Source organism: Lotus japonicus, chromosome 2 (assembly GCF_012489685.1).
Source record: "Lotus japonicus ecotype B-129 chromosome 2, LjGifu_v1.2".
Classification (NCBI taxonomy): Eukaryota; Viridiplantae; Streptophyta; class Magnoliopsida; order Fabales; family Fabaceae; genus Lotus; species Lotus japonicus.
In genome coordinates this window covers 31,577,035-31,602,713 of record NC_080042.1, presented here as the reverse complement: position 1 = coordinate 31,602,713, position 25,679 = coordinate 31,577,035, and the positions used below count along the sequence as shown (strand labels likewise).

Here is a 25,679-nt window from a genome sequence, read left to right as displayed (position 1 = left end):
CTTCTTCAGAAAGAAGCAACCTGAAAGACAAGCTTAAGAGTCAAGCCTTTAGACATCGTTTGCTTCAAAAAGAGAGATATTCTTAAGAGTCAAATCTTTATATCTCACTATCTCTAGATCAAGAACACAAAGTATACCTTAAAGTCAAATCCTCAAAAACTTTATATTTCCAAAGCTTTGTAATTTCTACTAGGCCTGTCCAAAAAGACCCGGCCCGATCCGGGCCCGACATAACCGAAGCCTTTTTTATCCAGATGGGACGGTCGAACCAGATTTCGGGTTCAACGGTTCATAAAAAGAGGTTTTGCTTGGTTTGGTCTAGTCGGTTTCGGTCTGGGCTCTATTCAAGTAAAAGAGATGGAAAAAAAACTTAGAACAGAAGGCCCAACCCACTCAAGTAAAAGAGAGAAATCCCACTTAACCCTAGCCTCCAACATCCTACCCTCATTCTCTCAACCGCCGCACAACAACCACAAACCCTAGTCCCTCTCCTTCTCTCTTTCCCGGTCGCAACGCCTACTCTCCCCCCACCAGCCACCAGCCATAAACACCAAGCCCCACCTCCTTCTCTTCTTTGTCCTCTCGATCATCCCCTCCGCCGAAGAAGACAGACTTTTCTTGCATGATCGACTTCATCCTCCACAGCTTCCTCGCATGCTTCATCGTTTACATAATCCCATGCGCAAGAAGAAGAAGATGAAGATGAAGCATCGAGCGCCAGTGAGGCTCCTCCGAGACTTGGATATGCTCGATCTCTCCTTTCTTACATCGCATGGTTCCTCCTCATCATCTATCTACTCCATTGTGACTTGAAAATCGCATCATAGCCTTCGATCTGCTCCACCGCCACTTGGAATGTCAGCAACCAAACTTTCTCACTCATCTCATTTTTTTATTTATTTATCGCATCTGTAATTTTTCATTTGAACGGAATTTGATTATTGAGAAGATTTTCTCTTTACCTTCTCTATTTCTCTATTTCTGTTTTTGCTATTTGCGATTTTTTTACAAAATATCTGGCTGTGTAACCGACTGAACCCATCTGACTGAACCCGAATCCGTTCAACTCGCAACCCGTCAAAACCGATATGTTCAACGGACGGTTGCGGGCTTGAGTTTGATGCATTTTTCACCCGCCGAAAATGACGTCGGTGGTCCGAAACCGCCCGATGGACACCCCTAATTTCTACTATCCCTCTTGTGAGAAGAGAACCTTGTAGAGCCAAAAGATCTTAGGAGAAGTCCTGAAAAATACTTGGTGAAGGAGGAATCGTGTTTAATATTCGTTAGGAGAAGTCATGTAGAATACTTGTAGGGAGAAGTCCTTTTGAATACTAGCTTGTTGGGAGAAGTCTTGTCTAATACTTGTTAGTGGAAATCTTGGTTAATTCAAGGATTGGACGTAGCCCCATCGCTTGTGGGTGAACCAGGATATATCGTTGTGTGCACATCGTCTACTCTTTCTCTTTTTATATCCGCTACACTAAACGATTGCAAAAACTTTTTCATAAACTTATAATTATTTGGAAAAATTATTATTTTAACCGAACACAATTCAAACCCTCTTTCTTGTATTACTTTTCTGATATCACTACTGTTGTAAGACCTGAATTTTCAGAACAAGCTAGTTTCCGACTCACGCGTAGGATCAGTGTAAGCGTGACAGGAGTTTGATATTTGAGGAAGATTAATGAAGAAGAAAGTTCAGGAATTGCTTGAGGAATGTTGCGTAGTCGTTTTCGGAGTTAGTGCGAGTCGTCTGCACACTTGCCTTAGGGCGAGCGTGTCCAGAATAGGCTATTTCGCTCTTAAAGCAACGTTTTAAGTGAGATTTCGAACTCTGGGAAAATTTAAAGATTCTCTTTATTTTTCCATCGACCAGCGTTTCATTTCGGACCTCTGGACTGTACGCACGATAGGTTTCACTTTTCGGATGTCCGCCGACGCTAATTTCTTTGCTTCGAAACCCTAGTTTTGAGCGATGGATGAAGACTTTTTCTATTCGGGACTTCTAACGAAGATTCCGTCCGCGCTGCCAGACTTGTTTCGACATTTCCAATCTTTCTTCAGTAGGGAGTTTTGTCGTCTGAGCATCACAGCAAAAAGTAGTTTTTCGGGGCAGATTAACCGACACCGCTTTTGAGTTTTTCGATATCGTTTTTCCCAAATCTTAGATGTTTGTTTTGAGTTCTGGAATTCTGACGCCAGAATCTCTCTTAGAATTCCACGGTGATCGTGCTGCAAAAATCGGAATCGCGAAATTTTCATTTTCCCGCGATTTCACCCGCCTATAAATAGGCGAAAAAGCAAAAATCTTGCCATTTCACCCATTCAAGGCCGCGGTTTGTGGAGAGAGAGGGAGAGGAGAGATTTTCGCGAAATCTTGACCAATCTTCGTGCAGTTCGTCCCTGCTTCTAGGTATCGAGGTAACTATCATGAATCCTGCCTCTGATTTCTGTTTCTGCTGAGTTTCTGAAGTCGTTTCTGTGCTCTAAGTTTTGAGCTTTTCTAAAATTGTCTGATTTCTCTGATTTCTCGCTTGGGTTATGTTCCTTATGTTCCCCTGAGTCTAAAACCTCTGTCAGTAAACTCTGATTGCGATTCATTTGTCCAGGATCTGAAAAATTGACTCAAAACTCTTTTTGTCTCACATTTCGAAACTTTATTGTCGAAAAGACTTAATCTGACTTCGTGCCTTTAGGATTTGTTGTCACGAATGTCATGAGGATCGTTGCTGTCAAATTTGTTTTCAGAACTGATAACTTTGAAGTTTTGAGCCTTTATTTTGGACCAAAATGCCCCTGGATAGTCATATTTCGACCCGATTGTCCGAAAATTGTTCCGACAGTTTCTTTGCCTTAGTTTTATCCTAAAACTACCTTGTGAATTGATTTGATCAAAGAAAAAGAGCCGAAGCCCTTTTTCCTTTGAGGCCGTGGACTATTTCCTTTAGGGGGGAGTTTTTCGGTTTCGAAAACTTGTCTTTTCGTACCTGATTGTCCTATTCTGAAGCTTTAATGCTTTGTCTATCGTTTATGTATTGTTTTGCGATCGAACTAATCGATTTTGTTTGGATTCTGCTTTGTTTTTCTCCGAGGTTCAGTTGAAGGAACTTTGGAATACTCAGAGCAATTGTTTGAGGAGAACTTTGTTTGCGAAGCTGGAACAGCTCGAGGTTAGGGCAACTTACATATATATTAGCTATGATTGCATGATAGGCATCGATAAATTCGACTTATGCTTTGCTATGATATTGATTATGATGATGGTTTATTGTTATGAATGTTTTCATAACTTATGATGTGATGTTGTGTTGAATTGAGCGTTTTGACGCGACTTCGGAGTGGAGATTCATTGATCTGGTGATCTTTGATATTTTGGGTTGGATGAGCAACCCTAGGCAAGTCCAAATGAGGGGTTTGAGACCTAGCCTGGTTGGTATTTGTTGGTTTACTTAGACTTTCCCCGGGAAACTTCTTTTGGGTGGTTGGTTTTCGGAAAACGTAGAAGGATTAGAATTTCGAAAACTAAAGACTTGGGAAACCTAGATTTTGAGAAATAAACTCATAACCTGACTAATCTGAATTGAAATCATTTTTATTAACGTTTAAGTATAGGAAAACTGAAGGGGAAAATATTTACGAAAGACGGGGAAAAGTCGACCTTTGTTGTGAGTTATTGGAATTGGGGAAAGCCACTAAGGTGAGCTATGGTGATGATTGAAAGTCACCGAGTACTTTACGTACTCTTGTTGATGGGGTTGTGTTGTATTGACCGACACTAATCCCTTGGGTTCTCTTGTTGTTGGAGCGGTGTTGTATTGACCGATAATTAGCGCTCTTGTTGTTTGGGCTGTGTTGTATTGACCGACACTAGACCCTTGTGTATTCTTGTTGGTGGAGCTGTGTTGTATTGACCGACACTTACTCCGAGTTGTGTTGTATTGACCGACACTAACTCATGGGTTTGTTGAGATTGGGTTGTGAGCTAAACACTTTCGTGGTAAGGGCGATTCGTTGTTTGGCTAACCACGTTGCATTCGATCGGGTGAATAACGGGAATGGTTCACCTGTGCATATCATGGTGAATAACGGGAATGGTTCACCTTGCATAAATGATGAATAACGGGAATGGTTCATCATATGGTGAATAACGGGAATGGTTCACCAAGGATGAATAACGGGAATGGTTCATCCAGGATGGATTTCATCCAGGATGGATAACGGGAATGGTCCATCCATAGTGAAGAACGGGAATGCTTCACTTGTGGCGAACGGGAACGCGTCACAAATCCGGATTCATATTGTGCATTTCACGCATACATTCATGCTGACTGAGACTGTGTGCTGTTTGTTTATTGAAGCAATGTTAGAGCCATAACATGCTAGGATTACTTATATGCTTATATAACAACTTATATATATACCCTGTCACATGTTGAGTGTATATGTACTTATTGCTGTGAGTTGACCCTAGCGCCTTGGCTTTGTTTGTATGTTTGTGTTTGGGCGGTCGGCCTGCTGCCAGATGTCGATGGCCGACTGGTTCTCGGTGGTCTCTCCCTCGGGGGGGGATCAGATATGAGCTGCAGGATCGGCATGCCCCACTGCTTGGGTGATCGATGTTGCTGGTCACCGGGCGACGTATCGGGGAAGGGTCGTGGAGGACCGGACTGACGAGCGTGGACGTCTGACGAAAGGAGTTCTATGGCGCATGGAGTTGAGCTTCAACTTGCCGACTTCAGATCGTGTTGGGTTTGGCACTGGGAGGTTAGGTTTGGGCAGGCGTCATGTTTTGTGTAGAGCTCTGATTCGTTTTGCTTTTGGGATCGGGTAGGTTTCCGACGCATGACTTTTCGTGTGGTTCTCTTACTGAGGGATCACAGTGAGTCAGTTGGACCATAGGGGTCTTTGCTTAGGCCATATTGAGGCCGACTTTCTCCTAGTGGTTTGTAATTATAATTTTCTCACTTACACTTCTGGGTCTGTATATATTTGCCTACGGGCACACTGCTTTGGAGTCATTGCGAGTGCGCGTGACATGGAGTGCAGCTGAGGCTGTACCTGTATATATGTTGTATATCGGTTAGTTTAGTAGTTGGGTTTTGTCTTTACTTCCTTATCGTTTTGATTTAAAGGAAAGAAAACGAAAAAAAAATTACCTGTTTTCCGCGTAAAGATTATTTTTGGTTACTAAAGTGACACCTGAAAATCGGGGTGTTACAACTGTCACCCTTCTTGTGCAACTACATTGCCAATTGTCTCATATTTGTAGGCCTTAGTATCATTGTCACCCCTTTGTCACTGTTATTGCCGTTACATTGTTGGTGTGCCTTCACTACCCGCCCACATCCACCTTAATAAGTACGGCTAATAATTTACGTTTGTGACTTTTTTTTATTTGTATTAGATGTATTTGTCTTATGATAGACGTATTTGTGATCTATGAAATTAAATTATTTGTTACTAATAGTTCAAATACCTTTGGAGGATATTGAGAAAGAGTATTAGATTATTTGTAGAGTTCTGGAAGACCTTAATAGAGGAACTCCAGAAATTTTTGTTTCGAGAGAAAGTGTTTCTATGACAATAATGGATTTGGAGAGATTGTTGAATGAGAGATCTGATGGAAGGAAATAGATGAATGATACGAGATACATGGACGAATTGATGATAGATTTGGGGAGAGTTTGAGTGGCTGTTAGATGCAAGGGAGTGAAAGGATAATAAAATGAAATAATTTGGAAAGATTGAATGAAACTTTGATTTTGGGTGAGTGAGTTAAAGAGTTTTTATTGAGATTAAAGAGTTTTGGCTAAAAAGCACTTTTGGCCCCTGATGTTTCAACTTTGTGCAAATTCTGCCCCTACTCTATTTTTGTCGATGTTTCTACCCCTCATGTTTTCAAACAGTGCATTGTCTACCCCTCATGTTTTCAAACAGTGCACCGTCTACCCCTGACGGAGGGGTAGACGGTGCACTATTTGAAAACATGAGGGGTAGAAACATCAACAAAAATAGATAGGGGCAGAACTTGCATAAACTTGAAACATCAGGGGCCAAAAATGCTTTTTAGCCAAGAGTTTTTTATTAAGATATTTGAAAACATAAAGAGTTTCCTTCCATGTTTAAGCCCATGCCATGATTGGCTAACGCATCAGCAATCAAATTCGCCTCTTTGAAGGCAGGATCCTAAACGATCTGAGCAAACCGACTTAGTAATCTACGAATCTGGAGAGCCAATGGAGCACAGGGGTGCGAGTCAAGACACCCGGAATTTAGAAACTGGATACAACCCGAGTCTAAAAACTAGGATACAACATGTGGTGATTTAATAACTACACAACTACCATGAAAACACATTTTTATTTATTTCTAAAAGAAAGGTTAGATTCCCATAGTTTTGATTTCTGCAGTGGTAATAGTTAAGATGGTTCACAGTTACACTTCACGAAAGTGAAAAAAAAAAAAAAAATTAGGGCCTATTTGATTGAACTGTCTTAAGAAAATTTTTTTCAAAATAAAAGAAGGAAAAAAATGTTTAAAAGAAATATTTTTTAACTATAAAAAATTGTAATGTGTAGAAAACACATAAATAGAAAATATCTCTAAGCTATTCTTGTATTTTAGTTTCAAAAACTGAAAATGAGAACTGTCTTGAAAAACAGTTTTTGAAAACAAGTTGTGGCAAACAAATTTTTAAGTTTTCCAATTTTTATAAACAGAAAATAATTTTCTAGAATTGTAATAAAACATTCCCATAGGAATCCCAATAGTTTTGATTTACTGTTGGAGGGTTAGGGAAAATAAAAAAATATGTATTCAAAAATATATTATATTGAGTATATATATATTAACTTAGTTTGAATGGATCTACATGCGAACTCAATACGTGAACCGGACATGGATGGATTGCCTCCAAATCCATCCGATTATATCTATTTGTCCAATCTAATTCACAATTTCACCATGGGGTCGGGTTGGATTAAAAGACTCATGTGCACCTCTAATTAATGAATTAAATTACACTGATTTTTAAGAGAAGATTCATTTAAAAATATTTAAATATTAGTTTACCAATTGATAGAAAAAAAAATTCTAGATCAAAAGACTAATATAAACATTTTTTAAAATTTTCTCAGAATTTAGTTTATTTTATAGAAAATTAATTTTAGTGAAGGTTGAATGAATCAATTTCATTTCATTAAAGAAATAAGTGTCTAACTTACCCATTTATTTAACCCCATTTTAGTGGACCAATATGATTTTGTAAAAACGTTAAGCATTAGTCCGATTAGAACCCATCATTTGTCATGTCATAATTAAACTTTAGAGAATAGATTGAATCCATGTGTAAAATTCTTTATGCATATTAGAAATAAACATTATCACTGGTAGGTTGTTATATTTGACCTAATAATATGTTTTTCCAGGGTTTCGTCACTCTAGCAGCCTTGCCATAATTGACGTTGTTACAGCCACTGGGGCGGGTCCTGTTGTTCCTTTTGGCATCCACCGTTCGCGACCTAGACATTGGAGGCGAGGAGAGGTTGGCTTCTTTCGTTGAAGGAAAAACATACTTTGTGCTATCAAGATAAGAAGGGTCGATTTCAAGTCGAGGAGGGAGTGGAACGATCTGAGGTGCTCTTTGTTTGTCGATGGCATCTCGGATAAGTTTCTTTTTCGCATATTCGTGATCTATTTTCTCAGCACGATCATATAAGAAAGATGTATGTGCAAGGCCATAGGATGCCAAGGAGAAGGTGATGCTTTGGCTTTGTGCATATAACTTCTGTCAACGACGCTATTGCAGCTCGATCTAAGCTTGATGGCATTCGGATCGGAGGTGCTTACTTAGCCATGACAGAGGCTAAGTCTTCTCGTAGGAAGGGTGGGTCTTTAAGGCTTTGCAGCGGTTCTGGTTTCACATCTAAGTGGTCTCCTCTCAAGCTTTCCTCGGGAACCATGACGCATGGGACTGCAACTCTTTTCTCTACAGTGGAGGGTCATGGTTGTATGCACCCTGATGAGGTTTTGTTCCCAAAGGTTTTTGGGAAAGTCGCGCATGTTAGCTGCAATGTGTCGCTGTTTCAAGGGGAGCCTTCAGGGTCTGTTATTTTTTTCCTTGTTGGGTATGCTAATTATGATTCATCCACACCTTTGTCTATTGGCACCTTGGTCGTTTTAGATCAATCACAATTTGTTGGGAGGAGTTTAATAGTCGCTTCACTTAGAGAGGATTTTAATGTATACGTTGTTGATGATTTGAAGTTTTGCATGAAAACTTGTTCTGTTTGCGGAATGGATGAGTTGGACTGGGATACGTCTAGCGATGGGATTCTCCGTGCTATTATTTCTGATTTTGATGTGAGGATGGATGAGTTGAGGGTCACACCAGTAGTTGGATTTCCTTGCTAGATCGAAATTTGTGGTATGTGTTGCTAGTAAACCCAAGATCGATCGTGAGCACGGTGAATCTTTGGATGTTCATCCGGTGGAGCCTGAAGCCCCTAATAGGGATGTTGTGTCTGTATGTGCTGGTAAGGAGTTAGAGATGATGAAGAATGTCATTGGCTCTCAGAGCAATGTGGTGATCCGATCCTTCATATGTGCCGCTTCATGTTGTTGTTTCTCGTTTTGACGCATTGTCATGTGAAGGACAGTACAATGACAATTTACCGGGAGCACAGGATGATTTCAAGACTCCACCACGCCACACGAGAGGCCGCACAAAGAAGATTATTGGTCGTTGAAGGAACAAAAATGTCCTTGGTTTCTCTAGGCGTCGGTGGAAGAAGAAGGTGTTTGAGCTTATCATTTCTGAGGATTTGCAGTTGTCAGCTCTATCAGATGCCACACCCACTAGTATGGAGAGTGAAAGATTGTCTAATGTTAGTAGCGATGAGTTTGTGGACATGAGAACGGCTAATGTTTGAAAAATTGGAAAATCTTGCGACTTGGTCTTCCCAAGCACCGAGGAGGCTATTGAAACTGTTGTGATCCACCCAGGGGCGGATTTAAGGCCCGGCTCGCCGGGGCAGTTGCCCAGGCTCCGGGCGAAAAAAAAATTCATTTGGGCCGTTTGTTAAAAAACTGGTATTTTTTAGGTAAACCTGGGCAAAAACATAAAGGTTCTCTTTTTTTTGTTAACCACTTAAGCTGGCCCATCCCATCCCAGCATCTCTCAACCAAAAACAAAAAAAAAACTACCCCACCGGCCCACCTCTCTCACATTCTCTTACCCATGACCCACCTCTCTCACTTTCACCGTTTCACGATTTCATCATCTTCTTCAGCCGTATAGACATTGTTCAAATTTCCACATTCCTTGTGTTCTTTTTATTTTATTTTTATATTACTCATTTTGATTTTTATAATTTCCATAAGCAAATTTATATTCATTATACTGTTGAAATATATTAAATTAATTAAATCAAGTTAAATTTTCTCTAGAATCTACACTTTCTCTCTAATCTGCAATCAATTAAATCGTTAAATATTTTTGGCACAAACTATATATATTTATAATGATAATCATATCATATCCTTTTGTTCATTATACACTCAAAAGTCCACAACTCCGCCCCAACCGCAATTTAAAACCCTGGATCAAGTGTCAGGTGTGGGCAATTAGGCTTGAGCTTAATCTTGCCCAAACTCTACAAAATTTATGGCTCCGCCGCTCGATCCACCTTAAGATGTCTCATCCGGAGAGGTTTATGTATGAAATTGTTTATTAAATCGTTTATTCAAATATCATGTTTCGAGAGTTTTACTTCTCTTGGTGGAGTTATAGTTGTCAAGTTTTTTGTAGTAATACCCTAGACAAAGGGTAATATTGACAAGACAAGGTGGTGACTGGTGAGGCACACATTCATTAATAAGCTCGGCAACCCACCTGAAACAAGAATTAATAGCGGCTTTAAAGCACAAGACTGACACACAGAGTGAGCAAGAATGGAAGAACCATCATCAACAAAGGAAGAGGGAATGGAGGTGTTTACTGAAAGGACCGCCACGTTTTACCTTCACCATCCATGCTGTTTTCTTGTAGAAGCACTCGGGTCTCTCTTGAAATGTCTAGGTTTTGAGATTGGAACAAGCAGCAGAAGAAAACATGGAAACTGCGTGGATAAAACTTCTCCTGCAGATTCAGAAGAGGTTCCTCTAATAACAGGAAACACCGCATGCAACTGCCACAAAAGCTGTGCTGAAGACTCTTCAGACCAAGAAGATTCAACTAGTACTCAAAGCTTTGTAAGTGTTCCTTTCTTTTCCATTAAATCACACAACACTTAAATCTTTTTTCAATTGTGTTCACTTTTTCTTTTTAATCTTCAGGAACTTATCAGAATCAGGCCAGGTCGAAGGTCAGATCCTACTCAAGGATCCGGTCCTGGAACTAATTAATGCTTACTCACAAAGTCATAATTGCTCAGAGTTGTTTTGAGTAGTAGCTGTATAGAAGTAATTTCCATAATGTACTTTTTCTACCTTTTCTTTTCTTTTCATTTTACTTTTGCTTTCTCGTTTGATGCTAGCTAGTATAACTAACAATGGTGTATGTGTGAAAAGTCATAAGTTATAACCATACTTTTGTATCTATGCACTAATTAAGAGAATCATATCCATGCCAGGCTTGTGCTTTGGCATTCTGCTACTGTGCTACATATGATAAAGCTGTTGGGGGTAAATAGAGACTAACACACATAAAGATTTACTGCATAGCTTAGCAGAAAATTAAAATAAGAACAAGTTTGTGGCTGAATGTCTTCTATATTTCTATTATTATTTTCTCCAACTCGTACACATGTGCTTATAGCATAGTGAGTGAGAGTTATAATTATCAAAGAGTTATCACTAGTTGCTTAATGCCTAGTTAATCACTTTACTAAGCACTAAGCATCTTCACTAACATCAAACACATAACTCTCCATTTTCAATAATTACTCTCCACTAACTTATCACCACATTACTTAATTAACATATAGTCCCTCTTAATGTGTTGTTCTTGAGCTCTCATTACTTCTCTAAGTTGCTTAAATCTTCATCTTGGTAGTGCTTTAGTGAAAATGTGTGCTAGTTGCTCTTCTGAACTGCATAAAGCAATTCACACATCTTCTTCAGTTACACATCAAATGAAGTGATACTTGATAATAATGTGTTTGGGCCGGCTATGAAAAAAAGGATTATTTGTCATGGCGTTAGCTAATTTGTCGTCACAATGAAGCTGGAGACTTCCCTCTTGCTTCTCTTCAAGGTCTTCTAATATTCTTCTCAACTAAAGTGTATGTTGTGTAGTCAAACCATCTGATTAATACTAAGCTCCAGCTGAAGATTGCGCCTCTATATCCTGCCCTTGTGAGCACAAAGAAATCAAACCCGAACTAAGGTTAAACACATAATCTAAAGTACTCCTGACATCATAAGGGCTTGGTGTACATCAGGGCTGGTAGCCTTACTTTCATCTAAAAGCCACGTTTAAAGTTCACTTTCCTTTCGAAACTTTAAAGAATGTCACTACAATAAATGTCCATTTTAAAGTAAAAAATTTAGCGCCACGCTTATGCCAATGGTTTAAACTTTTATTAACCCACAACTCAAGGATCCTCAATTGGGTATCTCATCTTTGTGCTTCTCTTTCACCCTTGAGGGCATGCTTCTAAGTTTGTCTAAAATCGAGATATGATACTTATAAGGGTTGTGTAAATGATCATGTGGTTTACTCAATGGCGGAACTAGAATATATTATTTGGTGGAGCTGAAAATAAAATTTTAGTGCATAAACTAAACATATAATATATTTTAAATTTAAGTGCAATGTTAACATATTGTTTGCCATAAATATTAAAAGTCACCTTCAATTAAAGTGCCGCTCTGCGCTCTTTTAGTGACTTGAAATCATCAATAAGTGAATCGGAGCTAAAACTTGTTGCAATATCCCTTTCAATGTGAACTATCATGATGTCGGCTAGATAATCAGCTTCCATCTTGTTTCTCAACCTAGTCTTGATGATTTTAATTGCTGAAAAAAATCTTTCAGATGTAGCTGTAGAAACTGGAAGAGTCATGATAAGACGAAGCAATCTATCAAACAAGTAATAAACTTCTGATTTTTTTGTTGCTGCCAAACATGAACACAATTCTTGAATAGTTGACAAGTTCTTCAAATTTGATTCTTGACGAGCATCAGTGATGAAAAGTTGAAGTTGAAATCTCAAATTAATCTTCTCCTGATCACTAAAATCTATAGGATAAAATTTCTCCACAATAGTGCAAATGCTATCAATATCAAAGGATTTTTAAGCATCCCTAGGAACCAAAGATGAGCTTAGAGTTAACAACTCCATTGCTTGCTCATTAAACCGGCTATTCAACTCTTGCAACTGCTTATCAATTGTAACAACAAATATTTCCACCTTGAAATAATGCTCTACTGTAATGTGATCTTCATTGTGCCGAGAGCGCCCTTTTCTTGCTGCATAAAAAGAATTGAATTGAGGAACCTCAATATCACGTTTTTCACAGAAAGTAACCACATATTTCAATAAATCATCCCAACCATCTTCTCTCATGTTCTGAATGAGTGTTTTGGTTGTGCGAACTACATGCATAGCATAACTATATCCAGAGTTTGTCGTTGCAAAGCTTGACAAAGAACATATGTTATCCCCATAATTTTTTTCATCAAATGCAAGATCAATACAAACTCAAATGAGGTCAAGCTTTTGTAAGCACTATCAGCATCCCCCCGTTGAGAATACGTTGATCCATCAACAACAATATTTTCTAAAACACAATGGACTGATATGGGCGGACCGAATGGGCTAATCAATATCATGTAACTAATGGGCCGGGCAACCCATGGTCCGGCCGGACCAAAACCCAAGCTATAAATAAAAGAGGACCGCCCAAGCGGTGGGGACCTATCATTTCACGCATTTTTATTCACTTTGTTACTTTCGTTTGCTCTCTAAACTGGTTAGCCTTTAGTCTGTGGTTCCATACCGGAACATTGGCGCCCACCGTGGGGCCCTGGATACTTTCCTAGGCTTCAATTTTCACCGCAATGGTGACTCGATCCGGGGCGAACGGAGAGAGGAATCATATTCAACAAAATGATGTTCCTCCCGATGTTCTTCAGCGGATCATGGACGATCTCAATGAACTTCGTCAACATAATCAACAGTTACAGAATCAACTTACTGACATCAATCAGACTCAGGGTTTACAAGAGGGCGATCGAAGAATGGCTGAGACGGTGGTGGACTTTCAACCTTTTACAGAGGAAATAGCGAACACTGCCGTCCCAGACAATTTAAAGACATTGAAACTTGACTCGTACTATGGCGATTCAGACCCAAAGGACCATTTAGTGTATTTCAACACGAAAATGGTCATTGTAGGCGCATCAGACGCGTTGAAGTGCAAAATGTTGCCATCAACTTTTAAGAAATCAGCGATGATTTGGTTTACCACTCTACCGTCAAGGTCAATCGTCAATTTTACTGAATTATCTACAAAGTTCTTGTCTCAGTTTTCTACCAGTCGTGCACAAAAAGTAACTCCGGCGACATTATTTAATGTTCGTCAAGGACCAAATGAGACTTTGCAGTCTTACATGGGGCGTTTCAATCAATTATCTGTTCATTTGGAGGATAAAATGCCAGAAATTTGCATTGCAGCTTTTGAATTGGGCTTGAAGCCGGGTGGTTTGAACAGTAATTTGAGTAGAAAACCTGTGGAGACAATGGTGCATTTGCGCGAAAGGGTACAAGGATACATCAGGGAGGAGCAGAGTGATCGGATCAAGAACAACCGCCCGAATGCAGCGGTTCCAGGGCAGAAACAGCAGTTTGAGACGAAGAAGGGAGCGGTTACAGATCAATATTCGAAGGGATGGACCGAACGTGGCAATGCAGGGTATAATAATCGTAACCGTTATGACGGCCGATTTGATAACCGTTCTAATTTCAAAAATCGTGCTCAACCGTATGGAGTGCGTGGGCCAGGACATTCGATGACATGGACTCGGAACCAAAATGACCGTGCAGTACCTTTGGCGGTTAATTTGACTGAAGCTTTGCACACGTGTTTGGAGGCGAATGTTATTCGTTTTCCACGGCAGCCAAAGCCGTCAACGGGTTACGTGGACAAGAAGAAGTGGTGCGAGTATCATAGGATTTCAGGGCATAATACTGATGACTGTTTTACTTTGAAGAAGGAGATTGACAAATTGATAAAGGCTGGGTATATGAAGCAGCTTGAAGGGCGAAGCAATTCTGATGAAGCAGGAACTTCAACAAGACGAACTGAAGATGGAAAAGAGATTGAGGGCGATGGTCAAGATAGACAATCAGATGGAAAAGCAAAGGGGCGAATTCATTCTATTTTTGGTGGATTTCGTGGCGGAGGAATGACTAATTCAGCTCGTAAGAGGTACGTTCACTCCATTAATGCTGTTTACTCTAACGATTGGGGAAGTTGGGCAACCAATCAACCCGATATAACGTTTACTGTGCGAGATTTTGAGGGAATACAGCCTCACGAAGACGATCCAATTGTTGTAATGCTGAGGATTGCTGATTATGAAATTGAGAGGGTACTTCTGGATCAAGGAAGCTCGGCGGATTTGATTTATGGTGACGCTTTTGAAAAGTTGGGGCTAAATGAATCTGATTTGTTGCCTTATGATGGTTCTTTAGTGGGTTTTTCTGGAGAAAAAGTATTTGTTCGAGGATATGTGGAATTGAAAACTGTCTTTGGAGAAGGGAAGAATGCGGAGGCATTTGCTATTAAGTTTTTAGTAGTAAAATGTACTTCACCGTACAATGTACTTATTGGGAGGCCATCACTAAACAGATTGGGGGCGATCATTTCTACAAGACATTTAACGGCGAAGTATCCATTGAGCAAAGGAGGAGTTGGAATTTTAAAGGCTGATCAAATGGTTGCTCGAAAGTGTTATTCAGAAAGTTTTAAGCAGTATGGGCACATGGGTAAGAAAGCAGTGAAAGAAGGGCATCGAGTCTATGAGGTGGATTTAGAACAGTCAGAAATTATTTTGGATCCTCGAGAAGGATTCAGTGAGTACAAGATGAAATCAGAAGAGGAAACTAAGGCGATCCAAATTGGTGAGCGAAACTTGAAAGTTGGTGTCAATTTAACTACAAGTCAGGAAAACAGGTTGGTAAAATTATTATCTGAGAATATGGATTTGTTTGCATGGAGTGCAAGAGATTTACCAGGAATCGATCCGGAATTTATATGTCACAAATTGGCTTTAAATCCCGGGGTGAAACCTATTGTTCAGTTTAAAAGAAAGATGGGCGAAGAAAAGGCAGAGGCTGTAAAGGTGGAAACAAATAAGTTACTGGAGGCTGGATTCATTAGGGAAGTAAAGTATCCAACTTGGTTGGCGAATGTTGTTATGGTGAAGAAGGCTAATGGCAAGTGGCGAATGTGCACAGATTATACAGATTTGAACAAGCACTGTCCTAAGGATTCTTATCCTTTACCGAATATTGATAAGCTTGTGGATAGGGCATCTGGATTCGGAATGCTTAGCCTCATGGATGCATACTCAGGCTATCATCAAATAAGAATGTATCAGCCTGACGAGGAGAAAACAGCTTTCATGACAAATCAGGCGAACTATTGCTATCAGACTATGCCGTTTGGGCTGAAGAATGCGGGAGCAACATACCAAAGGTTGATGGATAAGGTGTTTGACAAGCAGGTGGGGCGGAACATGGAGATTTATGTAGACGACATGGTGGTCAAGTCAGAGGAAATGATGGCGCATTGTTCTGATCTCGAAGAAGCTTTTGGCGAACTAAGAAAGCATAACATGAGACTTAATCCGGAAAAGTGTTCGTTTGGAATTCAAAGCGGAAATTTTTTGGGTTTCATGATCACGAGGAGAGGAATTGAGGCGAACCCTGATAAGTGTAAGGCGATACTCGATATGCAGAGTCCAACCTCAGTTAAAGATGTGCAGAAGTTAACAGGAAGAATAGCAGCTTTATCCAGGTTTCTTCCGTGTTCTGGGGAAAAATCAGCACCATTTTTTCAATGCTTAAGGAAGAACAAAACTTTTCAGTGGACTGAAGAATGTGAGAGGGCGTTCCAAAGTTTGAAGGATCATTTGTCCAAGCCACCAATTTTAGCCAAACCAGTTCCAGATTTGCCACTTCGCCAAGTTTTGCAAAAGCCTGATCTGGCTGGACGAATGGTTTCTTGGGCTGTTGAATTGTCAGAATTTGAAATCACTTTTGACAGGAAAGGTCTAGTTAAAGCACAGGTATTGGTGGATTTTGTTAATGAAATGTCTTCCAGTGAGAAAAATATGGAAGTTGGCGAATGGAGTTTGTCTGTAGATGGTTCGTCTAATGTCAAGGGAAGTGGAGCTGGCATAATCTTAGAAGGACCAGGTGGCGTGACAGTTGAGCAGTCACTCAAGTTTGACTTTAAAGCAAGCAATAATCAGGCAGAGTATGAAGCTATAATTGCAGGTTTGAAGTTGGCGATCGAGATGGGGGTCAAGAGCATAATGATTAAAACAGATTCTCAGATAGTTTCCAGGCAAATTCAGGGTGAATATCAGGCGAGGGACGCACAGCTGGCTAAGTATTTATTGAAAGCTCAGGGATTGATAAAGCAGATAGGCACAGTGCAGGTCAATTATGTTCCGCGGGAGGAGAATACAAGGGCGGATATTCTATCAAAGTTAGCAAGCACCAAGAAGCCGGGAAACAATAAGTCAGTTATCCAGGAAGTCTTAAGTAGCCCAAGTATCGAAGAAGATGAGACAATGATGGTGTTAAATTTAGCGAATTCAGATTGGATGGGGCATATCAAACAGTGTTTGGAGGCAGAAGGCTCTAATGTGTTGACATTCTCTAAGGATCAAATTCGCGAGGCGAGTCGTTACACATTGTTGGGCGATCAATTGTACAGAAGAGGGATTGGAGTTCCTTTATTGAGATGTGTTTCTAAGGATGAAGCGGAAAGAATTATGTTTGAAGTTCACGAAGGTGTGTGTGCAAGTCATGTAGGGGGAAGATCTTTGGCGGCGAAAGTGCTCAGGGCAGGGTTCTATTGGCGAACTTTACGAGGGGATTGTATGGAATATGTGAAGAAGTGTGGTAAATGTCAAATTTATGCAGATTTACATAAGGCGCCGCCTGAGACTCTTAGCTCAATGAGTTCATCGTGGCCATTTGCAATGTGGGGAGTAGATATTCTGGGACCGTTCACTCCAGCAGGTTCTCAAATTTGATTTATTTTGGTGGCGGTGGACTATTTTACTAAGTGGATTGAGGCGGAATCAATGGCGAAAATAACAGCAGAAAAAGTCAAAAAGTTTTATTGGAGAAAATTGGTTTGCAGATTTGGCGTTCCAGCAACTATCGTCTCAGATAATGGAACACAGTTTACAAGCAGGAGTGTGAAGGATTTTTGTGCAGGAATGGGGATTGAGATGCGTTTCGCCTCAGTTGAGCACCCTCAGACAAATGGACAAGTGGAGTCAGCGAATAAAGTCATTCTCAATGGAATTAGAAAGCGTCTAGGCGAAGCTAAGGGATTATGGGCTGAAGAGTTAATCACGGTCATTTGGGCGTACAACACTACTCCTCAATCAACTACTGGCGAATCACCTTTTAAGTTGACTTACGGGGTAGATGCGATGATACCAGCAGAATTACAAGATGTAACTTTCAGGGTGGCAACTTATAATGAAGAGCAGAACGACATGAATAGAGTGGTTGATCTCAATTTAGCAGAGGAAACGCAAGCAGAGGTTCGTTTGAGGCAGGCAATGGTAAAACAGAGGTCGGAAAGACGATACAATTCTAGAGTGGTTCCGAGGCAAATGAGAGTTGGTGATTTGGTTCTGCGTAGGAAGGCAAAGGGGCCTGATGATTCGAAGTTATCACCTAATTGGGAAGGACCTTATAGGATTCTGCGTGAGCTTGGTCAAGGGGCGTATCATTTGGAGGATTTATCGGGGCGAAGGGTCCCAAGGGCTTGGAATGCACAGCATCTCCGTTATTATTACAGTTGAAGTGAAAAGTGGTTCGTTCGGTTTGTTTGGTTTTGTACAGTTTGTTTCAGTGTATGTTTGTCCAAGACTATGTTTCGTTGTTTCAGTTTGTGTGTGTTGAAGTCTACGTTTGTTGGTTGTATTGTTTAAGACTATGTTTGTTGTGTAAGACTAAATTCGATGCACTCTTTTCTCTACCCCAGGCGGGAGAGTTTTTAACGAGGCATCAATTATTAATGAATAACAGGTATGCACTCTTTTCTCTACCCCAGGCGGGAGAGTTTTTAACGAGGCATAACCTTTTTAAAATGATCAAGGGCTTATCATTTTACTTATTTCTTTTACCCATAGCGGAAACTTATCAACTAAGGTCTATCAATTGGGCGACGTCAGACAATTGAGAAAAAAGTAAGTCTCTTAAAACAAGAGCATTCGGCCACGAATTCATAAGCACAGTCTTAAATTGGATTTAAGCTTGTCCAAACTAAGCACAAGTCTCCACGCGAGCATACTAATGAAATCAAATATGTTGACTTTGATTTCCATGAGTAACTATGTCAAAAATGAAAAATTTGACTAAGTTATGTTCACAAAGGCCTTATGATTCCAAAGTAGTTGGTTAAGTTTAAACTTTACGACATTTAAAGAGATTCATTCAAGGGTATTTTACTATGTACAGTAAAATGTGGGCGTAACATACTCGACTAAACGACGAAGGCGGATCAAATTTGGTTAAAGGTTAGTAAATGTTATTCATGCTAAGTTATACTCTGAAATTTTTGATTAAAAGATTGGTAAAGCGCAGTATTATTAATTATTTTGATTGTCTAATTGATATAGTTGTTATTAAATGGATCATGTTCTTAAGTTAGAAGGAATAACATAGTAATTTTTGTATTAAGTTAAGATTTGATGTTTTCATTGAGAATGGATAGTGACAACAATAATTTAAGGATAGAAATTATAAATTTAAGTATTACAGTTATCTAAGTATGATGCAGAGCCATCAGGATTAACCAATTTGCAGCCAATGATATATAGAAAACATATTACCTTAATAGTACTTAATAAAACATTACATAATATTTTAAGACAAACTGTGGAGCTACTCGCTCAACACTTACAAATACAAAAGACAAACTATAAACGAGTTTAAACTAACTTAGGAAATAAAAGAGAGCTAAAGGATGGATTAGAACGGTAGTCATTCTTAAACAGAGACAGAACTAATGGTTTTCCCCTTCGCCTTCGTTGTCGTTGACATTTTCATCTTCTTCATTTTTATCTTCTTCTCCTTCGTCTTCCTCATCACCAGTGTCAGGGCTGATCAACTTGCCATCGACAATCCTAGCATAAGGATCGGAACCGGCAAGGTTGATGGAAACTTGAGGATTTAGGAAAAGAATTTGTTCTTTGGCTTTTGCAAATCCGGCTTCAAATTGATCAAGGACAGAATTCTTCAGTTCAGAAACTTCTGAATGCAATTTAGAATTTTCATTTTTCAATTCAGCATTGGAGGAATTGAGATGAGTGATTTCCGCTTTGGATTTCACAAGTTCTTCCTCTTTAGCTTTCTGAGTGATGTTTAAGTCTTCAGCATGCTTCTTTAAGCGTTCATTTTCTAGGGCTAAATCTGCGGCTTTCTTCTCATTCACTTTGTTGGCAGAATCCAACAATTTCATAGTAGCTTTCATCTTCAGGATCTCTCTTTCTTTCTCTTCTAACTGTTTGGCGGAATTAATCCCATCAAAGTCAGCGCTCTCCAGGTCAATCATCTTGGAAATCGCCTCAATTTCAAGTCCTTTCGTCATGATGGCTTGACAAGCTTCCTTTAATCCGATCTTCTTAACCTTTTCCCGATCCGCCTCAAACACCAAATTTGTTTCCACCAGCGAATTAAAGTCAATTTTGGAGTCCCATAGCGAGGTCACTTCTTCAGAAGTGAGTTCTTCAAATTCTTTCAGCACGCTTTTCCATGAAGGGGGCGGAGCACTTGAAGACCCAGCTTTGAGTGTCATATGTTGAGGATTACCCTTCACCATAAATTTTTCCATTGAGGGCTGAGAAGAGTCTTTTCCTTTCGCCGATTCAGGTGTTTCATTCTTTCTCTTCTTCTTTTGAGGGCGATTCGATTCGGTGCCTGAGTGACTAGCATCGGCATCTAACAGAGTCTTCGCTGGGTTTCTTTTTTCCCTTGCAGCCTGTTGTTCTCGACGGAAACGGAGGATATCATCATCAGAGAGGCGAGTCATTTTTGCTGAAACAAAATTGTAGGGTTAGAAATAAAATAAATACTCGAGATACAAAGATGTGGAAATTTAAGAATCTTACCCACATATTCACCCAATCTGTTTTCATAATGGGCATCTAGAAATTCGGTGAGATTCAAGTCAATGCTAGATAGAAAGGTGCAATCCACCATTTCCTCAGGGGTGAGGGAGTCATCAGGAAGTTTGATGATAGCCTCATAACGGGCGGTCCAGTAGAAAGGGAACTTTGGGCTTCCATCATTGAAATAAAATACATCCTTGCACTTCTCTGTTTCGTTTAGCCTAAAGAATTTCCCTTTAAACTGTTTGTAATGGCTTCTAAATAAGGTAAATAGGCCTTTTCCCCTAGCGGCGGCTAAAGAAAGATATTCGCCTTTTATGCTTCTACCACTAGTTTCAAAGAAGTAAAAAAACTTATTGCTAGTGGGTTCGATACCTAACACTTGACACAGAAGTTCGAACGCCCTCAGGTATGCCCAGCTATTACAATGGAGTTGTGTTGGTGCAACATTTAGTAAGGTTAAAACGGAGCAAGTGAAATCTGAGAGAGGGAGTTTACATTTTAGATCGGTGAAAATGATTTCAAAGAAATAGGTGTGGTTTTTGCCGGTAGGGTCAGGAGCCCCAAAACAACAAGGTTCAGTAGGTAAACAGGGGACTATGTCAAGGTACACATCTTGGCCATCAGAGCGAAAAGTGTTTTCAGTGATTAAATCCATTACAGTTTTAACATTGCAGAATTTAGTGAACCTAGTTTTAACTTTGCTAGTGACCCATGTATCGACTGCAATGGAAGAAGTTTTAGGAGCTTTAGAGGTCCTACGGGTGTGTTTTGCATCCATTTTCAAAAGAATTCCTGAAATTATAAAGGATCCAGGGTTATGAAATATAAAAGGGTAAAATGTAAGTTGGAATTGTGGGGAAGAATAGATTTTAAGTAGAGTTTGGTTTGGATAAACAAGCGAATGAGGAAGAAGAAGAATTTAGATGAAACCTTTTAGTGTAAAAGGAAGTAAGATTTCATGAATAAACAGAGTGAAGAATGCTTACCAGTGAAAAAGGCTGTGATGAACTCGGTTAAATCTGGAGGACTTCTGGTAATGTGCAAGAACACTTGTAGTTAAATGCAAGAAATTTGGTAATTGCGGAGGAATGGTGAAAATTTTGAAATGCAAGAGTGAAGTGGTTTGGGGGTAAAAAGGATTGCTATATATAGAGAGAAGGTAGAAGATGAAAAGGTGTGTCAAAAAGGTGTGGTTAAAAATACTTGAGGCAAACTGTGAGCATGCGTGTGGTTTGTGTGAATCCACGCGTTCATTCAGGCCACACATTTGAATTTGTTGAGGCGGTGAACCGGCGCGTCATTAAGAGGTGACGTTTGGAAAAAGTAACGCTTGAGCAGAGAGGGGTGTCAGTTGGCAGGTAAACGTCGTTTCGAAGAAGAAGAGTCGTTTCAGAGAAAAGTTATCCCATGAGTGGATTTTAAATGCACATTTCAATTAATGCGAATAGCATAGCTTAGGTAGGTTTTTTACATTACAAGTTCCAAGATATCTGTAGTATATTTGTGATGATTATTGCAGGTACAAAAATCCGGAAGGGGATTGATATGGTGCATAGTGATTGAGGTGATGGGCAAAGCGTCACTTAGACATCACGTGTCACGCAGAAAGAATTATTTTATAATGATTAGCCTAGTATATTTTTACTTTGTTGATTAGCCTTATTTCATTGAAGCCTGCGTGCTCACAAATTGGTTCACATTGTACACGGGCGTACCAGAAGTTGTAAGCCTCAATAAGACACTTTCGTTTTAGTTCTAAAACATCAGTGTCTTGTGGGCCTGTGGACTGATATGGGCGGACCGAATGGGCTAATCAATATCATGTAACTAATGGGCCGGGCAACCCATGGTCCGGCCGGACCAAAACCCAAGCTATAAATAAAAGAGGACCGCCCAAGCGGTGGGGACCTATCATTTCACGCATTTTTATTCACTTTGTTACTTTCGTTTGCTCTCTAAACTGGTTAGCCTTTAGTCTGTGGTTCCATACCGGAACACATAACAAGTTACATAATACAAATCTATCAATCTACAAACAGAAGAGAAATGTGAGCTCCAACGAGTATCACAAGCTCGTTTCAAAGTACCAATCTGATTTGCTCCTCTACCAGTTTCAAGTTCATCAATCTCTAGCAAATGTGAAATTTCATCTAACTTGGCATCATGCAACTCATCATGCCTCTTACTAGAAGAGCAAAAAATATTGACAATAAAAGTCAGCTTTGAAAAAAACTGATGAATTGGAATCACTTCTCTTGATGCAGCAACCAAGGCAAGTTGTAACCTATGAGCAAAACAATGAATATAATATGCATAAGGACAATCATTCAAAAATAGTGCTTGTAATCCATTCCATTCCCCTCTCATATTTCTAGCACCATCATACCCTTGACCACGAATGTTGGAAACATCAAGATCATGTTGAGAAAGAATAGCCCGTAATTCTTGCTTAAGAGTTATAGCCTTAGCTAGTGTCTTTAATATGAACAATATGAAAAAATCTTTCTTGAATAAAACCATTTTTATCAACAAATCTCAAGACAAAAGCCATTTGTTCCTTTTTGGCTTAAAAGCATTTCATGCCCCTGATGTATTACAGTTGTGCAAATGTTGCCCCTACTCTTTTTTTGTCTACGTTTGTACCCTCCATGTTTCTGAAAAGTGCAACGAATGCCCCTCCGTCACTCTGACGTTAAAAATGGATGATGTGGCTGTTAAATGCCACATCAGCATCCTACGTGGCGTGACACGTCATTAAATAAAAATCAGAATTTGGAAAGGTGGGTGGGGGGGGTTCGAACCCGGGACTTCAAAGTGGCAAAACAAGCCCTTAACCAGTTGAGCTACTTGGATAATTGTAATATTTAGCAACATAATTTTATTTATAGAATTTATCTTATTCATCTTCTTCCCTCACCATCATCATGCCTTTTTCTTCCTCTTCCCTCATTATCACCATGCCTTTTTCTTCCTCTTCTTCCCTCACCATCACCATGGAGCAACCACTGCATTTTACCTTCCTCTTCTTCCCTCACCATCATCATGGAACAACCAGTAAAGCTCTCTTCATCGTGCTTTCTTTTCCATGGCTGAGAAGCCTTACCCACCATAGCTGCCTTACACACCATGGTTGAGTCATCACCACCCTCAACCTTCATCATTTTCCCAACCTTAGTTCTTCGAATTTCTTCACTAAACCCTCTCCGGATTACCTTAAAAACGTTTTTGGGTGAGTAAAGAACAATTCAGGAAAGTTTGGGAGAATTCTGGAGATTTCCCGGCGAAGGTCTCGCTGGAGAAGGTGGCGGTTCACGGCGGTCTATGATGGAGTTTCGCCGGAGGAGGAAAGGAATAGTGGGTCTTCATCCTTTCGCGGCCAGGAACACGATGGTGGTGTCCGTTTCTCCAAAAGCTTTACCGTTTGTTTGGAAACCTCATTTGCAGGTCGGGTGGCTCGCTGGAAAAGCTCTCAGATCTCGTTGATACTGGTTAAGTACCTCAACTGGTTAATGGTTGTTTTGAATCCCCAAACGCAGCCTAAATTTCAATCCTCATACCCAAACAGAACACCCCAAAAAAATAAAAACCGGAACTTTGAATCTCCTTCTTTAGAAATCGTAATTCCAATTTCTTCGATAGCAAACGCAACTCCAACGACAATTGCACTGAGAACCTCAACCAGTGTTATATATTACATTGTTATATATTACATTGTGTTACAATATTTCAAATTAAGGGAATAAAACAAAATCATTTTCTATATCCTTAAATTGAGTTTGTCAGATTCACGTGGAGTGGGGTTGAGTTTGAGAAATTGCTGAAAATGTGAGTTTGTTCATGTAGGAAATTTGTCAGAGTGAGGGAAGAAGATGAATAAGATAAATGCTATAAATATAATTCTGTTGCTAAATAAAACAATTATTTAAGTAGCTCAACTGGTTAAGGGCTTGTTTTGCCACTTTGAAGTCCCGGGTTCGAAACTCCCCCCCACCTTTCCAATTTCTGATTTTTATTTAATGACGTGTCACGCCACGTAGGATGCTGATGTGGCATTTAACGGCCACGTCATCCATTTTTAACATCAGAGTGACGGAGGGGCATTCGTTGCACTTTTCAGAAACATGAAGGGTACAAACGTAGACAAAAAAAGAGTAGGGGCGACATTTGCACAACTGTAATACATCAGGGGCATGAAATGCTTTTAAGCCCTTTTTTGACTCGTCACGGGCTTCATCAACAACAATACAAAACTTAGAATCCCCAATTTCCTCACGAATATGTTTTCTCACTTTGCTAGCAAGAATATGCAAGATCTCTTTTTGAATTAGATGTGAAGTACACTTGCAATTTTTTGGAGCATTATCCAACACAACTTTTGCAACTTCATCATTGTATGATGCAAGGAGTTTTAGCATCTCAAGAAAATTACCTTGATTTTTGGATCCACTAGTTTCATCATGACCTCTAAAAACACAAGCTTGAAGTGTTAAATAACGAACCGTGTCAATTGAAGTCTTGAGACGCAAACGATTCTTAGTAATTTGATCCAAGCTTTGCACATGAATAACATTCCTAATATGTCCATCTTGATTTAACAAGTCTTGACAAGATCTCATTGCATTATTGTGTGGTGAGCAAGGATCTGTCCCAATGTGTTTAAGAAAAGCACATCTCTTTCCATCATGAACTTTCTTCCAATTTTTAAAACCTGTAGCAATAAAGATATTTGACCTAGGTCATCCACTTGACTTTTTGCTAAAAAGATAACAAGGTAAGCAATATGCTAGATAACAAGGTAAGCAATATGCAGCATCTGTTGAAGGTGAATACTTCAACCATGAAGGGAAGATGCTAAACCAACTGTATTGAAAGCGTCTTTGACGGTCATCCTTACCAGACAAAGGATAATTTTGTAGATGTATTTGATATGACCCGTTTTCAAATAGAAACTTCGTATTTCATCAACTTGATTTGGTGGGTATTGCCAAATTTGTAGGCATTTTCCTGGATCACGTTCTAACGAATTTTCAAATTCCTCACATGTAACTCTAGGTAACTTGGAAACTTCTCTTCTTCTAATCTTGGATTTTGAGGGCTCTTTCCATGTTCATCTAAAATGGGAGTAACATTTTGTTCATCTTCCTCACAAGCTTTCCTCTTAAAAAAAAGAATCAATTCTTCTAGTTTTACTCATTGTTATCACCTACATATTAAAATAGAAATACCAAATACAAAATTGAATAAGATAAATAAATTAAGAAAAGTAGGAATTGAACTACCAAAATAGTTATCAGTCAAC

General features: G+C 39.6%; 1 protein-coding gene and 1 pseudogene across 1 annotated transcript; one reads left to right on the top strand and one right to left on the bottom strand.

The window, feature by feature from the left end:
- The first annotated feature begins 9,941 nt into the window (after positions 1-9,941).
- On the top strand, positions 9,942-10,661 carry LOC130735342 (uncharacterized). Its single transcript, XM_057587381.1, has 2 exons — positions 9,942-10,257; positions 10,342-10,661. Exons 1-2 carry the CDS (start codon positions 9,958-9,960, stop codon positions 10,408-10,410), a joined length of 369 nt encoding a protein of 122 aa, XP_057443364.1. The 5' UTR covers positions 9,942-9,957; the 3' UTR covers positions 10,411-10,661.
- Positions 10,662-11,864: 1,203 nt separating this feature from the next.
- LOC130736338 (uncharacterized) lies at positions 11,865-25,268 on the bottom strand (annotated as a pseudogene).
- Positions 25,269-25,679: the final 411 nt, after the last annotated feature.

Coding starts and splice junctions, on each gene's coding strand:
- LOC130735342 (XM_057587381.1), top strand. CDS start 9,958: ATGGAAGAACCATCATCAACAAAGGAAGAGGGAATGGAGGTGTTTACT. Junction 10,258..10,341: donor CAACTAGTACTCAAAGCTTT/GTAAGTGTTCCT, acceptor TTTAATCTTCAG/GAACTTATCAGAATCAGGCC.